The sequence below is a fragment of the Chelmon rostratus genome, chromosome 2 (assembly GCF_017976325.1).
Source record: "Chelmon rostratus isolate fCheRos1 chromosome 2, fCheRos1.pri, whole genome shotgun sequence".
Classification (NCBI taxonomy): domain Eukaryota; kingdom Metazoa; phylum Chordata; class Actinopteri; order Chaetodontiformes; family Chaetodontidae; genus Chelmon; species Chelmon rostratus.
The window spans coordinates 12417585-12434794 of record NC_055659.1 but is presented as its reverse complement, the minus strand read 5'-3'; the positions used below and the strand labels follow the sequence as shown (position 1 = coordinate 12434794).

Sequence of the window (17210 nt, the reverse complement as noted above, 5' to 3'; positions counted from 1 at the left end):
ATATCCGAATTGTTACAAGGCTTCCAACTTGTTACAGAAGAATAGTTTTTAATGAAGCATTCCAGGTTCAAGTTGCTTGACTGCCTGAGAAATAGAAGGGCAAGGTTTGAAGGAAATGAATGTGAGCAGGTAAACCACAACTGCTCTCATGTGGGAGCCTAGTCGCCAAACAATAGAACACCATTGTTGTGCTGGGCAGCTCAAAATGTTTAGACATCTCAAAGAGCCTCAAGGAGATCCTCAAGTAAAGCTTCATCAATTCTACGGCCTGGCAGGGAGTCCCAGGCATTTAAAGGCCTAGTGAAAGCAAAAAGCACCATTAGCTTCGGTAAGTAAAGGAAGACGAAGAATCTACTCAAGAGCCAATTCATCTACTGTAGCTCAGCTAAATTATTCTATTACAGCTGGGTGTAAAAGTATATTTTTGACCTTGGAACTAGTAGTTTGGCAAAAAATATCCCAATATCAGTCTTTTTCTGTCCCTTTCAACCCCATCTCATCATACTAAGCCATCATCACAACAACTGAGCAATACGTCCTCTGGACAGAGACAGTGAGATGTGGTTGAAAGGTCCCTTGTGTGGGAAAAAAAACTGTAATTTGCATTGTCAAAAAGATTACTGAGGGGGACTCTAAGGATTTAATGGCTGATATTTAGTTGATTTGGAAATACCCCAACACATTTATTTTCCTGAAGTAACCTGGGTATTGAAATATTCTTCAATTCAAAGCAAAATAAAGTAAAATTAAAGTTTGTTTTATTTTCTCTCTCCCTCTCTGAAAATAATGAATCACAATCAGTGGAAGAGAAAGTATTTGGCCTTGTAAACAACTGGCTGTGGGGTGAGCCACAAGGAAAATCTTGTTAGACAATTCCCCCTGAACAATTGTGAGTGTGCATGAGCATGCAGCAGAGTCATATTCTTTTACTTGTGCACTGAGACTATTTTCAGCAACCCTGACACAATGCACAATGTGTGCGCACACACACACACACACACACACACACACACACACACACACACACACACACACACAAGGATGACACATGAGGCAGAGTGGAGGTCTTCCCATGCCCCTCTGCCCTTTCTGTTAGACTTGGACATCTCCCACAGGCTGAGCTGTAAATAGACAGTACCCCCAAAACCTTCACACACACACACACACACACACACACATACACACACACACACACACGCACACACACACGTATATACAAACTCGTATACATGCACACACACAGAACTATACTTAGATGCCTATTCTGGCCCGCCACCATATACTGCCACAGTGAGATGGGGCACATCAGCTTGACTGTTTAAACATAAATGAGACGACATCTTCCCTCTCACTACAGACAAAGTTGTTTAAAGACTAAAGTGAAACAGTACAACTTAGGAAAGTTCTGCACACACTAGCCTGCTTAGATTTGATAAAGTACAGTAGCACAGAGGATTTCATCACATGCAGCGCAGCCCCCAGCCTTGCTGGCAAGCTCCTGGAACATATGTAACCGTTAATGTCCAAACAGATCACAGTAATAGTTTATGATATGTCAGGAGGGCTCTAATAGCCATACCACTGAACAAAAACAAGGTTTATTGAACTATTTGTCAGGAGCGAGGCACTTCAAAGATTGCACAGTAAATTACTGTTTTAAAACACTGTGACAGGAACCTACAGTAAAATACAGTAAATTCATGTAGTCTGAGATATAGCTCCTCAGGGGGGTGTAATTGTTGCTAGTGGCTGTAGAAAAACTAGGCACTGTGGAAAGATGTGTACAAATCCAAACATATAATCAAATCCCTGCAGCCAAAAAGCACTCCAAAAATGTTTAGTTCATTTAGTTTGTCTGGACAGAACGCCAGTGAAACTAAGGCAAAAAAAAAGTAACAAAATGAAGCCATGTTGACATCAAGAGGCAGTGAAGAAAATAACTTGTCCGCTCTGTGGTGGGGCACGGACGTTATAGTAAACTGCTTAGATGCATCGCTATCATCGTGTATCTATTCATCAGTAGTCCTGTGGCAGCCAATGCAGCCTATTACTTTTTAAGTAAACTTAGTAGTAGTGAGCAACAAGCTTGCAACTACCAAGCCAAACAAACAAACCACTGATTGATAATTACATCATTTGGTCTTTGAAAAAAAACATTTAGTCTTTAACAAGATTTGACAAGACGAGCACTGCAATGCAGCATTTCCTGCAGTACTGTGACCTTGCAGGGAAAGTGGAAATGATGGCTGGACTTAAATCTTAATAAAAGACCCAAAAAGGGGAAATAATTTGACAAGATAAAGAATTTGATAATAAAACAGAATCAACTGTAACGTGCAGAATTGCCAAATTTTCTAAAACTTTGATCAAATTTATAAAAATCAGGGTTTTCCCTATCTTATAAGCATATTTTTTGCTTAAGCTGTCCTCTGAGAGACAGAGAGAGAGAGGCAACACATTAGCAAGAGTCCATCACTTCAATAAACTCTCAGAAGTGCAACCACATCTGCAGGTACAAGACACGAGTTTGTTGAAGACTTTGCGGCTGTTTGTGTGGAGGCAGATATTTTGCTGGAAAAAATTAAAAAGCTACATCCGTTTCTTATCAAATATTGAAAATGTTGTTGAGCACTGGCCAGACATGAGAGCAGCCTCCGTCAGACCCACTAACCCAGAGTTCGACTTACAAATGGAGGCCGTCCTGCAGAAGATCCATTTGATAAAAAAAAATAGTGCAATGTTGTGTTTAAATAATTTATATTCAGAAAATTGTGAATATTTTCTGACTGAATCATTGAACTTTCATTCATCCATCATTCAAGATTAAACATTCTTTCTGATGACAAAATGTGGTTAAATTGTAAAACAAAGAATTCAGAAAAAGTGAAATGGAAAACATAGAATTTTGGAAACAAAAAAAAAAAAAACTGAACCTGTACAAAAACAACACAAGGACAACTTCAATGCCACAACAGTTCCACACAATAACAAAGGAGTGTGACTCCTGGATGACCTTCCTGTTCCACGGTATATTACTGTGAATGCACACCCCCACAGTACATTGTTGTTTCATTCTGGTCTACTACTGCTGATATTTTTGCAAGAGATCAAGGTCCTTCAAACCTTCATTCCTATTAAATGACCTTTAATATGTTAACCCCATGACCTGCCGCATGACACCTATCCAAAATCATTCCATATACAGTATGTCTTTATTACCAACATGATACTGTCAGCACCATATAAAATCCCATATCGCCATCCCAGTTTATATTGTAGGTTTAAATGACTTCTGCAACATCTATTACACACTGGACAACAGACAGTAAATCCTCCAACCTTGCTCTCAACGCACCTTTAAGATTAAAAATAACATGATGCTGATACACAGGTGTGGAAAGAGCAGCCCATTCAATCCAGATGTTGAATCTACCCACGCTGGCATGGCAAACCAATTTTAAACTGTTTCTCTACATTTCATTTTGATGATTCACTCTTCACCCGTGGGGCCCACATCTGACTTTTATTTCTTAGTGCCTTCAGCTTGTTTGTGGTCCCACACATGTTGAAGGAAACAGTTTTCCAAAACATGTTGGTACAAGAAATCTCATCAAACGAGATCAAATTTTCTCCAAAACCTTTTTTTTTATCTACTAAGTAATTATTTACTTTGATTGTGTATAGCATATATCAGCATGCCTGTAATTAACTGTAATAGCAGAGTTACAACTAGTGTTGTACTTGTGTTTGTGTTTAATATGATAGCCGTTTTTTTTTCTTATCCCCAACTTTTAACTTACCATCATTGACTGTCATCAGAAGCTGTTTATTCATAAATGAATGAACACTTTTAACTGAGAGCCATATACCAAAGTGTCCCTGGTTAACATGGGATTACACAATTAGACAATTTGATCAGCATTAGGCATAAAAACAACAGGCTAGGGTTGGGTAAAGATCAAGGTTGGGTTAAAATAACTACTAACTGGGTGTCACAGTTGCTGATTTGGTAGAGGTCAAGTACTACTACAGCTACTAAAGTTAGGAGTCCTTCTTCAAAATGGTTAAAATAATCATTTCCTGGTTTCAAACCAAATCCTATTTTAAATGGCACACATTTTGAAGAATGGCATTAACAGTTTCAAACGGCTCTACTGTGCACAATATTTTTTTCCGTTTAACCTTACAGATTGAATTGCGCTCAGTGAGTGTTTTCTAACTTTTAGACTCTTTGACTTGTCTAAGTTTTGAACTTCTATTTAAACATCAGGGAAATTAGTCATTAGGAACATCCCTAAACTGAAATATAAGTTACTGTAATATTGTAGTGTTATAGTGCTGACAGTCCCACAAATCCCAGACAGTCAGTGTCAGTATTGGGAAGTGTTCGCTTTCTGCATGGTTCTAGGGTAGAAGCTGTTCTTAACTCTGTTTGTCTGTAATTTGATGGACCAGAACCAGAGGGCAGCAGGTCAAACAGATGATGTCCAGGATGGGATGGGTCTTTCATACTGGCTGCTCGACTGAGGCAGCAAGAGCGGAATAAGTCTTCCAGTGACCCTCAGAAAGGCTCTCCTGTCCACTGCTGAGCATCTGGCATACCACGCAGGGATACAGTATGACAGCACACTCTCAAAGGAGCAGTGGTAGAAGGACACCAGCAGCTTCCACTGCAGGTTGGTTTTCCAGGAGGGACCCTATCCACGTAGTCCCCATTGTTGTACAGTGGGTCAGAGTCTGCACTGTTCTTCCAGAAGTCTACTGTAAGTTATTTGGTTTTTAAAGAGTCCAGAATAAGCTTGTTCTCTGAACGACACGCTTTCGGTCTTTGGACTTCATCCCTGCAGGCTGTCTCCTCTTGAGATAAGTCCAGCCACAGTCATGTCGTCCGCGAGCTTAAAGGTGGTGTTGATGGAATGAGTGGGAGCAGAGTAATGAGTGAGGGCATGGAGGATGGGACTCAACACACAGCCCTGGAGTGAACTGGTGCTGAGTATAAGGGTGAGGGCGAAGCATGGGTCCAACAGTCTGCAGACGGTTGGTCAGAAAGTCCTTGATTCAGTGGAAGGTGGGCTGGGAATGTCCTACGTTAGTAAGTTTAGTAATAAGTCTGCCCGGGATGACGGCGTTAAAGGCAGCGCTAACGTCTATGAAAAGCATCCTCACATATCTCTCCTGGTGTTCAAGGTGGATCAGTGGCAATTACATCCTCTGTACACCTATTTGCTCTAGAAGCAAACTGGTATGGGTTGAAGGTGGGTGGGTCATGATCATGGTTAAAAGAACCCAACATTAACTGTCGGTAGGAAACAGTGGTGCCCCATGTCCAACATTTTGTTAAACAACATTACTCAATTTCCTCTTCTACTACAAATGGACACAAGTCATAATTCAAATGGCAAATAGAAGGCTCTGTCACTCGAACGTAAACATATTTTGTTTTTGAGTGTTGCTGAATCAACTGAGTGTGTTGATTGTCTTAGGTTGACAGTTTCCACTTTTAAGACACTACTTACATAATGTTACAATCATAGCATAACAAATAAAACCTGAATTTATTGAACATTTTGCCCTCCCACGTTTCAAAAAAACAGAGAGGTCTTTCATTGAGAATTAATAGAGTTTGTTTCTTGGGTAAATTCTGGGTCTTGGGAATTGGCATTGTAATGTATTTACATCAAACACTGAAACAAATTATTCTCAAAGCAGACACTAAGAAGTTTACACAGATTTGGAAAAAAGTCTGGGTAATGTAAGTTCATTAACTACCTTATCAATACACATTACTTGTCTCCAGGGGTGGGTGATAAGATAAAAAATCACGCCAGAATCGCGAGATCATGCAAGAATCCAGAGCTGATTTGGTACATCGCTTGCCCGAATATATAGCAAGAGACACTAAGGGATAGCTTCTGAAGTGGAAATGGTAGAAAATTGACAAATCTTTACAGGTGGACACATTTATATACTGTTAGATTGCCTAACCCTACTTTTCTCACTTCCGTTCCACCAATTGCTTCTTTGACATATTCTATGATATTGGCATTTACACTGATTACTGATTGAAGACATATGCATCCTGCTGCATGTTGATGTTGATTGATTGCATTTATGAATATTTTTATTGCATGTTGGTTTATTTTATTCTAGTATCTTAATTTTATCTTAGAATCTTTCTTATTTTTCTTATTATCTTGATCTAACATGGGGGATGCAATGCAAATTTCATTGACACGTCATGCTCAATGACAATAAAGAAACTTGAATATTGAATCTTGATAGTTCTCAAAGTACAAGCAGTAGCAAATACACAGGCTTTATCTTCCAACAACAGCTCACTGGAATGGTTTTATTATTTTTTCTGGTTCTTATTTGTCTATCATACTCCAAAATAACAACAACATTTTTGTTTGCAGATGCTCTTTTTTTGAGCGATTAAATTCGTCCCTGCAACTGAGCATTTAGCAATTAGCCATCCTTCTCAGACGCAGAATATGCATTCCCAACATGCAACTTAATAATCTCCCACTCCTTTCTAATGCCACACAGACATGCCGAATGAATTGTAGGGGAGTGTAACACAGAACAGCAAGTCAGCAGGAAGGAACTTAGGTGACCACTCAGGAGGTACCTGCTGTGTCTCATACGTGGCAGGAATTTTAAGCCTAGGAGGTTGGAGTATGAAAAAAAATCCTAAAAACAATTCATGTGTAAAACATACAGAAACATATGTAACTAAGAACACTTGAAAGTAATATATAGATCACTTTATAGTCTATTGCAAGTCAGTGTTCTACAAGTTTGTCACTTAGATTGTTGCAATGCATAATTCCTCGAAAATGAAATCCTGCAAGTTCCTTTAGTCTCAGTGAAGGCTTTGTTGAGCAAAAGGTTTGACCTGAATGCACCCAATACAAACACCCCACTGTAAGCCCTCTAATGTGCAGTTTACCCTGGAGTCTAGATTATTCAACAACAAGTGCTGAAAGTCCACTTTTGCCAAGACTCAGAAAGTTGACACAGCATGGACAACAACAGCACAATTAGACATTCCTTACATAATAAGGTAAATAGTTGCACATAGCTGAATTGGGTGATAAAAACAAATTTTTATGCATTTAGTGCATGTTGGTAGTTACAATTGGCCCAATTAAACACTGCACCTAAGTATTTGTATCTCTATTTTATTAGCATAAAATGAGTCAGTTTACAGGTCGAACAGCTAGATATTTTGGAGGCAGTACTGCGAACATCAAAATGGTGCAACAAACACGTAACAGTTGTTCGGGTTAGGTGTGTTGTTAATTTAAAAAAATGTGGCTGTGTTCATCCAATGAACACTACCTCACTGTATATGAGAATATCCTGGTTCAAATTCAGCTGAAGAAGGCCTAAGCCAATGTCATATTTTACAAATGCAGAATAAGAGAAAGCTGCCTTGTTGTCAACAATTTCAATTGTCTATTCAGTGACATAAAGATGATTTTTTTAAGTGAAAAGTGGCATGTGCATACTTTACTGGTATAAAACTGAACAGTAAAAAGGTTGAGAAACAGATATGACATAGCTGTGATCTCAAGTTTTTAATTGCAACATCTGGACAGCCAAACAACAAACCTATTTATCACTGTCAGATGGCAGCGTGGACAACATGCATTCAATCAAGCTACTGTACTGAGCAAGATGGAGAGAGCGGGGGGAGGAAAGAGAGAGAAAACACATAAGAAACATAATCAGAGAATGATTCTCATCCATCTGTCCAGAGATTCTGTGAGGACCATAAAGCCTGCAATAGTGTTTTTGATTGTTGCAGCGAGAATTTGTCATGGTTAAATTAATTCTAACACTGCGCCATGATATGCAAATGACAGACAGAGGGAACACTGAATCTGCAGTAGTAATTAACCGTCCTAAATGGCTCATTAGAATTCATGATTTTATTAGCTAATCAAGTATTTTATGTGTGGATGCTTGTGTAAACATAATCTTTTTTTTTGTTGTTGTTGTTTTTGAGATTTCTACAGCTGGATCAATCACTCAACTAACCTTCTTTTAAGACTTAAAATACCTCTATAAGACATTTGTAACTGTAGCCAAAGTGTTTGCCCCCCTCCCCCTCTGTGTTACAGTACCGGACAGCTGTCCTGCATGCAGCAATCTCCCCAGGCCCTTACATTTCACATACACATTACTACGTCAGCTCTTGCATTGCAAATACAAACAAAGTAATTATGTATGCATTATTAATTGACAGTGTCAAAGGAGCAGCACCAATGGAGCCACTGTTTGTGTAGAGGATTAAAGAGAATGGCCTGCCTGTCTCTTTCAAACCCATATTTTACAACTTCATTACCTAAAGGAGGATTGCATTTGTTTTTTCAAAGTGGGTCTTGTTTTCATAGTTTAGGCCAATACTCTGTTGGGTATTATAGAATGCAACTCACTAGTTTCACTGCTGAGTTCAGGGAAAATGGCAACACTGGTAGCCACAGCTTTACAATGGAGAAAAAAGAAACAGGCATCTAAAATACATATTTGGGGGTGAGCCCAAGGGAGGAGACACCTGAAATGTAACTGTAAACCGCCACTACATGAAAGATATGCATTTCTGTAAAATTACAGTAGGCCAAAGTTGAACTACAGTATTAAGTTACTACACAAGGCCTAACAATTATTTACAGCAGATATAGGAAATAACTACAGTATCCACCATGGTTATCCTTTATTCTGACTTTAGACAGAATGACTAAGAAGCTGCTATATAACCACTTTTACTTCAGGGTCAACCCAAAAGCATTTTAGCAGCTTTGAAGGCTATTTGTTTAGTAAAAGATAAGATAAGATGAGATAAAACTTTATTCATCCCCAGTCTGGGAAATTTGGGCAAGGTGATGGAAAAGGTGATGAGCAAAATAAATACTCAAGACCCTAAATTTGCATTTGTAATGGAGCACCATGCGATTTTAACATTTGTGGAAAAGTGACAACAAGAAAGTTAAAAAAAAACTGTTTTGATTATGAAACTCTTTAAATTATATTTTGAGATTAACACATGTATTTCTTCCTTGTGTGCAGGCTCATGGATGTGGAGTGCATCATCTTGATTTGCATTGTTTGACCTTGGACACTTTGACTGCTGACAACTGTAACAATTAACCTTGTTCACAGCAAAAAACTCAAATCATGAGCCAAGACTGGTGTCAACAATTACACGTACAGTATATTAATATTAATGTCAGGGTCTCTATTACTCCTAGCAGTGTGAAGCTGCCCATCATCAGAAAAGCTACTCCAATTATAAGCACACAGTTAGCAAAAACTAAACACATAACTTATCACTAAGGATTTACAACAAGTAAAGTAAATGTTAGCCAAAAAGACAGGTCAACAACCACTTTATCCCTGGTTACATCTTCAGTTGAGCTACTTCACCGCCTCTAATGCCTTTAGTGTATTATAATTACATTTGAGTCACACAACTAAGCTCCAATTTTCTGAGAAATAAATACCTGGGGTCTATACAGGTAAATGTCACAAAAAAAAAAAATATGTATTTTTAAGAAAACCAAAAATATCAGAAAGACGCACCAATATATACCACAATAATAACATTCTAAATTTTAGTTCACATTGCACAAATTGGAGAAAGACAGGTGTCATTTCCAGCTACCATCTTTGTTTGGCTATAAGGAAAGTCCAAATTGGGTAACATGTAAATAATCTTTTCTGTACTGTCATATCATTGATATGTTTTTTTGTTTGTTTGTTTGTTTGTTTGTTTGTTTTGCCCAGAGCATTACACAAGTTTCTGAGGATTTTGGAAATGCAGTAAATATTTGTTAAACAATCAAATGCTTAGCTCTAAGATTTAAATGTTATGGTAACACATAAGAGGCACAAACTGGGTCTTTGAGTCATATGCATTCTGTGAATAGTATAAAACACAGAAAATAGGTCGCTCTATTATATCATCAACCAGACATTATGTTTCCAAACTGCGTGATATGAAGAACTTAGAGGCACTATGTTGCATGTGCAGCATACAGCCACAGAAACACAAGTGGGACATCAGAAACTAACTGGGTGCATCCGTCCCCTCTGCTCCACCGCATACCTGCGGCACAATGCACGTCTCTGTGGCAACGACAGCAGACAGAATGGGTAGCAACAGTGTGTCATTCCTGCCGACGCATCTCACTATGGATGCAAGGGCATCTCCCATTATCACCGACTCCTCTTCTGACACTGGCCTCCTAACAACCACGACATGGACAAACTAAAGGGACCGCAAAAACTAGACAGGAAAGGACTATTTCCCACCGCCACCCCGACTAACTGGATATGTGACATTTTCCAAATCGGAAGCGTGCCCTACCTGTTTCTGCCGTTCCTGGAGGGAGAGGAGGAGGCGGAGGAGGAGGCGCATCAGGATGAAGATAGGTGCCGCATTTGGGAGATAAGGGGATAACGGAAACCGAGATGTGGCAGGGACGTGTTGGTGCTCCCTCCTTCAGTCACGACGCACGTCCCGTCACTTTGCGCTTAGCAGCTACTTTTGGCGCACAGCCCCACCAACATGCAGGCGAATGAGGAGCACATTTGTTGCGCAATATTAACTGAGCTGAAATTGAGGATTTAATGCATCCTACTTAAGACAAGCTTCTAACCAGTGATGTAATTAAAAAAAGCTTGAACCATGAACTGAATTAACGGTTGTTACAGAGGCAAAGAGTAGCTAAAGCAAACTGCAGTGTCCTGTACATCCCGGTGACATCACATCAACAACTGACTGTAACTTTGCTTCTCAGTCAGCCTTGTACACAGAATTACCTAATCAAACAGAGGGTAATTAAAATGAGTTAGACTACTTTTCAGCTTTGTGTCTTAAACTTAATTTTTCCTCATTTCATTTTAAGAGCTACAAACTTCCTTTTAACATTTGAAACTGTAGTTGCCGTTAGCTAGTGTCAAGCTAACGTGCAGTGCTAGCTTGCGAGCATTTGATTTTCTCAATAACAAACCTCAAGCCAAAATTGAAACACAAACACTTACCACAGGATAGAAGTCGTACAGATCCCTCAAAGATTCTTCTAGCCTCAGTCTTCTGCTTAATGAATATAAAAACTGGTTCATAAACTTAACAAACATGGCTGCCAGAGGAGACATGCCAACTGCCACAAAACATCAGAAGAAGAAAATATAAGTTCTTGCTGGTTGCATAGAAGCCAAGACAAAAATAAATACATGAACTAACATTTAAAAAAGATAAATAAACCTGACAACTAAACCAACATTTCAGTCCAAAAGATTGTTGAGACTGATACTGAAATCAATGTTTTGGAATTTAAAAAAACTGATGGACATATGGCTCATTTAGCCAGATGGCTGTGAATACTGAAGTCATGTCCTCAGCGTATTTTTACCTTTTAGAATATTTTAGTACTCTAGGGCAATTACATTCAATGCATTTCACGATAAAAATAAATAAATAAAACATTGTGGAAAATTTGAAGGCTGAGTCCAGTGTTTTTAAGCTCAACATGTTCAATTTTGGCAACTTTTAAGACAACGAAAACAATATGATCCAGTAGAGAGGGCTTTGAAGCAGCATGCAGACTTTCATGTTGAAAGAAATGCGGTCAACACAGTTAAACACGTCGCTGAAAAAATCTTTTATTTCAACTCTAAATACAGTTGCAATAATGAGAAGTACGTGAAGAAGCAGCACAGGAGGTAATAATGACCTGATAGAAAATTCTGTATATCCTCCTAACTTCACTTTGACAACACACACATTATAGATGCAGCCTTATAGAGACAGTTGGCCTATAGCTCCACTGCATTGGTTGCCAGGTTAATTCCACTCATTTGGCTCTTCAGATTACACACCTCCTACAGCCACAATACCAAACGTGCCAACGTTTTCTTACCTACAGTTCTCGCTTGTTTGAGGTTGTTTTTGCTGCTGTCATTTTGCAGCGAGCGACATGCAGGGCGCTAACAATTGATTTACTGGCAGAGATTTTGATTTTTCCATTACACAGCACGCTGCTTTGCCAGGGTGGGTGGGTTGGAAACAACCCTTATTGGCTTATATATTCTTGAAAACACACCTGTCTCTGTCCTGCACTGTGGCAAAACTTTTGTTCTCTGCTGACTGTAATGAGCTGTGTTGTCCATTATTAGAGTTAGATGACAGGGGTCATGTTCACTTCACCCGGGCTGCATACTGTATTTCTATGAAGTCTATCAGCAGATGGGTCGCTGACCTGCTCTCTTACCCGGGCCCGGGGTGTGCAGAGGCACAAATGGAGCAGCAGGAGCAGATGGGAGCGAGACGGATGAGAGCAGGATGAGACGGAGCTGTGTGCTTAATATTTAACCAGTGAAGCCGCATGCTGCTCCGCTCAGGAGGGGAGGAGGATAAAACCATCACACTGAAGTGACACTGATTATAGAGATGCTAGAATTCACAGGTGGAAAGCTAAGTACTGTATTATCCTATACTACTCATATTTTGAAGGGGTGCTTTTTCTGAAGTGTTGAGGAGACTTTACCCTTTACCTTTCAACATCAGAGTACTTTTTAATTTTTCTGCAAATACTTCCTTTTACCTCACTCCCCTCTGGAAAGCGGCTACGGTAGATCGAGACCAAAACTTCAAGCAACAAGAATAATGTCTCCCCAACTGCAGCTGGCCTCATCAACAAGGCCCAGGATGACTCTTATAGCATGTTTACTTCCTATTCCTTTCTCTTACTATGTTTATTATTATGCGCCAAAATACCAACAGGAATTCATTTTATCTGAAAACCTACATGGCAATAAACCTGATTGATTCCTTAATACAAGTAAATCTTTGAACTCATAAGTTTTGCTTTGATTGGAGTATTTTATTTAACGTTTTAACTAAAGTGAATAAGTTGAGTACTTGTTTGACCTCTGTGTGTAATCCACTTTGGGTATTTTGGGTAAAATATCACAGTGAGGTTTACTGGGTAAATAGACACAGATGAGTTGGTACTAATCTGATACATTCAGGGTTAACTTTTGTGCTTTACCCTTTTTGAGCAGAGAAGCGGTTTACTGTAGGATACTGTGCTGGTGCTAACGGTGTAGCAGCCTGCAGTGAGCAAATGTTTACAGACACTAATAGTATACTACAAGATATATACTGTTTTATGTATTGAACTTGCAAATGAATAGCAAATTTACAGTACAATATGTGTAATTTACAGTATGTATGCATGTCTTATGCAAGCAGAGGAGAGGTTCTGCAGCAGTGCCCCCAACAGAGAGTTACCTGAACTGCCAGGAGGCAGTTCTCCCTCCTGGCCACTTCATTAATCCACACACACAGAACTTCTCACTGCACTGGCTGCTGCAGACCAGTGGGAACCAGGTTTCACAGACACAAATTAACAAGTCAGTACCCTATAAACGTCCCCTGGAAAGCCAAGTCAGCCTAAGACTGTGTTTAATCAGCATTCAAACCAGACCTCAAGGTCACTCACGTTATTAGAGAATAATGTTTTGTTCAACACTGAGTACGGTGACATTATTAACTGTCTTTTTTTCCTCAAGTCTCCAACAGAGCTTCCGTGCCTCTGTATTCTTATCCATGGTCAAGTCGCGTTTACACTGAATTGCTCATTCAGATCTCACAGTAACAAATGGAGCTTGCAGAATGACGCATGGACAGCAAGTTGTTGGGTCAGCTGTCGGCAGTAAATATGAGGCACTAGCTTTTCATCACTAAAACCTGAAAGTAGAAAGAGCGCCATGCCCGTTTATTGTTGATAGAACCCTCAGGTTGTGAGAAACCAGGTGGTTAACAGGACCATGAAAGTTTCTCAAAAAATGCCTGTCGTTGGGGAGAATGGTACCATCACACCACCTGGTAGTATTTCAAGCCAGAGAAGCCCGATATTTCACACTGGGTTTTCCCAACAATGATGGAGTCAAGTGGCCTTATTTTTACCAGTTAACCACTATCCATCTTACCCTAGTAGCCTCTGAGTGTTGGCAAAGCAAAGTCAGTAGCAAACCTTCTGAAAAGAGAAAACAGGCTGTCCATTTCCTCCGCTTGTTCAGTTGTGCTGCACACATTTTCTGAAAGCTATCGTTCGATATTTTGGGAAATAAACGTACTGGTACCAGTCTTACATCTGTCCACTTGTTATGAGCCAGGAGCTAGCAGCCAGTTAGTTAGCTTAACACAAGACTGCAAACGGGAAAGCAGCAAACCAGCATTTTTAAATTTCACTAGTTAACACATTATGTCTGGTTTGTTTAATCAAAACAAACAAAAACCAAAGTGTAGAAACAACAATTTGTGGTTTTCAGGTGGTTGTGTGTGAAATTCTTGAGCAGGTGCAGTGACTTCCTGGTAGCTACACATGTTCAAGAAACAGTCTGGCACATAACCCCACAACAAACTACAAACTCTCTTTTCTACATTTTAAAAAAAGGTGCCGGTAGACAGATCTTATTTCCTTGGGACCGAGCAAGGCAAGCTGCTTTCCCATTTCCAGTCTTTATGCTAAGCTAAGCAGCCGCTTGCCACGGGTACATATCGAAAAGACAGATCTGAGAGTGGTATCAATCTTTTCATGTAACATTCGGTGAGGAAGTGAATAAGCGTACTTACCAAACTGTCAGACTATTTCTTTAAATTCATTTATAGCTGCTGAAGACATTTATGATCCTTTGTATTTTATTTGCTGCAGTTAAAGAAAGTACCACAAGTCTGTCAAAATGTCTCAGGTGCCACATAAACAAAGGCAAACAAAGTTTTATTCCACAGACATGATGCTTCTTCTTGTCATTAAGAGGTCTGAGTGAGCAAAAAGAAAACATGCTGATTCTTCGTCACCTCTGATTTATTCCATTTGTCACTTGAAATAGTACATTATCCATGTGTTGCTCCTTTTATTAGAGAACCCTTTTGTCCTGAAGGTACAGCAGCCTGAAAATCCATTTCACCTCTTAAATGCCTTTGGAGTTGTCTGAGAATTCCCAATGCAATGAACAGAATAGGTTTATCTGTTAAATTCAAGAATGTGCGTAAGCACAATAGGCCAAATTGGTTTCCCAATTATGAGCCACAGCAATAATTACTCTGGTCTAAGGTTGCCTCAAATCTTGAAGGAAAGTAGCTGGCATAATTTTTATCATTCGCATAATAACGAAACCACATCCATTGTTGACAGCCAGACGGGCGAGACGGCTCCTGACAGTCTTTACTTCCAAGAAGATTTACTGAAACATGAGTGAAAAAAATCTTTAATTTTGAGGTAAATGAACCTTGTGGTGTAGTTTGATGTCTGGTTTTTCCTTCCATCAAATACACAATTCCCACTTTCCACAACGAGCCACTTCACACTTTGACATTCACACATATACCCAGCTGGTCTATTCAGCTGTTATGCATGAATAATAATTCTGTTCTTGAAGAGCATCCACTTTCGAGTGAAGAAATCATGTAAATCTCTTCTCTGTCCAGAATAAATATAGCCGGCAACACGTTGTGCTTTCTTAGAAAACTGTCACGTGCTGACAAATTAAAGACAGTATGAGGGAAAGAAAGCGCGACAGGGAGAACAGTACTGGAAGTCTTGGCTAAACACGATGATTAACTACAGTTATCATCACATCTTTGAATGTGCGGAAACACATCGAAATCTCTGGACTTCTCTCAGAACACTAATTCTGTGCCTGAAGTCGTTTTAGAAATTTCAAGACGTGTGTGATAGTGACTCTGTGGATTAACAGTTGTGAACTTGACAGACAAGCCTGCTTTGCATCAGGATTTCCAAAAAAAGACCGAAACGACTGACACCACTTCATGTCATTAATTCACTGTACATCAAAGGGCCTATTGGTGGGATTTTAGTGGTAAAAAAAACTTAATTCAGGGAACCTGCCAGGCATCAGGGACAAAAGTTGATGCCAAGATCCTCAGACGGCTTCTCTGGATTTATGCTTCGGCGGTTGTCGGAAGAACTCTCACAAAGAGAGTTTTGGTGTCTAGAGATTTTACCGATGAGTCAGCTGGCAGCTCTGAAAAACAGAGAGACATTAAATTAATTACAAAGTATGTTTGTTTATATTTCTGGATAAAATTAACTGTGGAAAAACATTTTAGCAATCACAGAAGATTACAGTTTTCGAAAAAATCTCAGAGGATCTTAAGATGCTCAAATTGGAAGGGTGGTGGAGATAATAATGAAAAACACTTAGTGTCATGAAGCAATGTGCAGTAAATGTTTCATCCATAATGCACCATTTTATTACATCCAATTTGTCCCATCATATCAGAGCTACTTACTAAGTGACCTGTTCACTTATGGATGAGGGGACATCCAACCCTCCTCTAGCATTTCATTAATTTTAATGTTATCTTAGTTGCAGGCCCAGAACTGAAGCACACTGACGAAACAAAGAGAAAGTGATATTCATTGTGTGACTATGCAGACAAAACGATTACAGTCACTTTCATTTCTTATATGTGGAACACTTTTGTGAAGTAAAATTGATTTGTCTTTGTCTACTGAAAACATTTATAAGTGAGTAAAAATAATTAAGTGGCTTCAGCTCTCCTGGCTTTCTTTGCTTCAGCTAATTTTGACAAACTGTGAGATGCGAAGACAAATGGAGCAAGATGGAAACGTTCATTAAATACATAGAAAATATACCGTATTTTCCGCACTATAAGGCGCACCGGATTATAAGGCGCACCTTCAATGAATGGCCTATTTTGAAACTTTTTTCATATATAAGGCGCACCGCATTATAAGGCGCATAGACAGAAAGTACCGTACTGTGGTGTCTGGGTTGCGTTATGCATCCACTAGATCAGGGGTCGGCGAGCCGCATGCGGCTCCTGAAAATAATTAATGAGCATTTATTTAAAATGTATTTTGTTTTAGTTTGTTCGTTTTGAAACAAACATTGCGCGCTCACAGATGACAGCTTATCCTGCGTGAAGATGCAGGTGACGGCGCACAGCGCTGATGTGCAGACGCTGTGCGCTGAGGTTCAGGAGCAGAAATCACATTAACCACATATTTAGCATATATTCATATTTTTTCATTGTTCAGTGAAACAGTCATTTTATTATTCAGGTTGACAGCTGACTGCACGCGCCAGTAAAAGAATGACGGCACGCAGAGAGTGGAACGCCCTTTACACTTTTACTGCTGTTACTT

General features: G+C 39.4%; 1 protein-coding gene across 1 annotated transcript in view; it reads right to left on the bottom strand.

Annotated features, from left to right (window-relative positions):
• Positions 1-14762: 14762 nt before the first annotated feature.
• Positions 14763-17210, bottom strand: part of iars1 (isoleucyl-tRNA synthetase 1) — a 55994-nt gene continuing 53546 nt past the window's right edge. Inside the window, exon 34 of the mRNA XM_041945817.1 lies at positions 14763-16062. Coding sequence (XP_041801751.1) covers positions 15980-16062 — 83 coding nt within the window. The 3' untranslated portion in view covers positions 14763-15979. The remainder of the gene's footprint in view (positions 16063-17210) is intronic.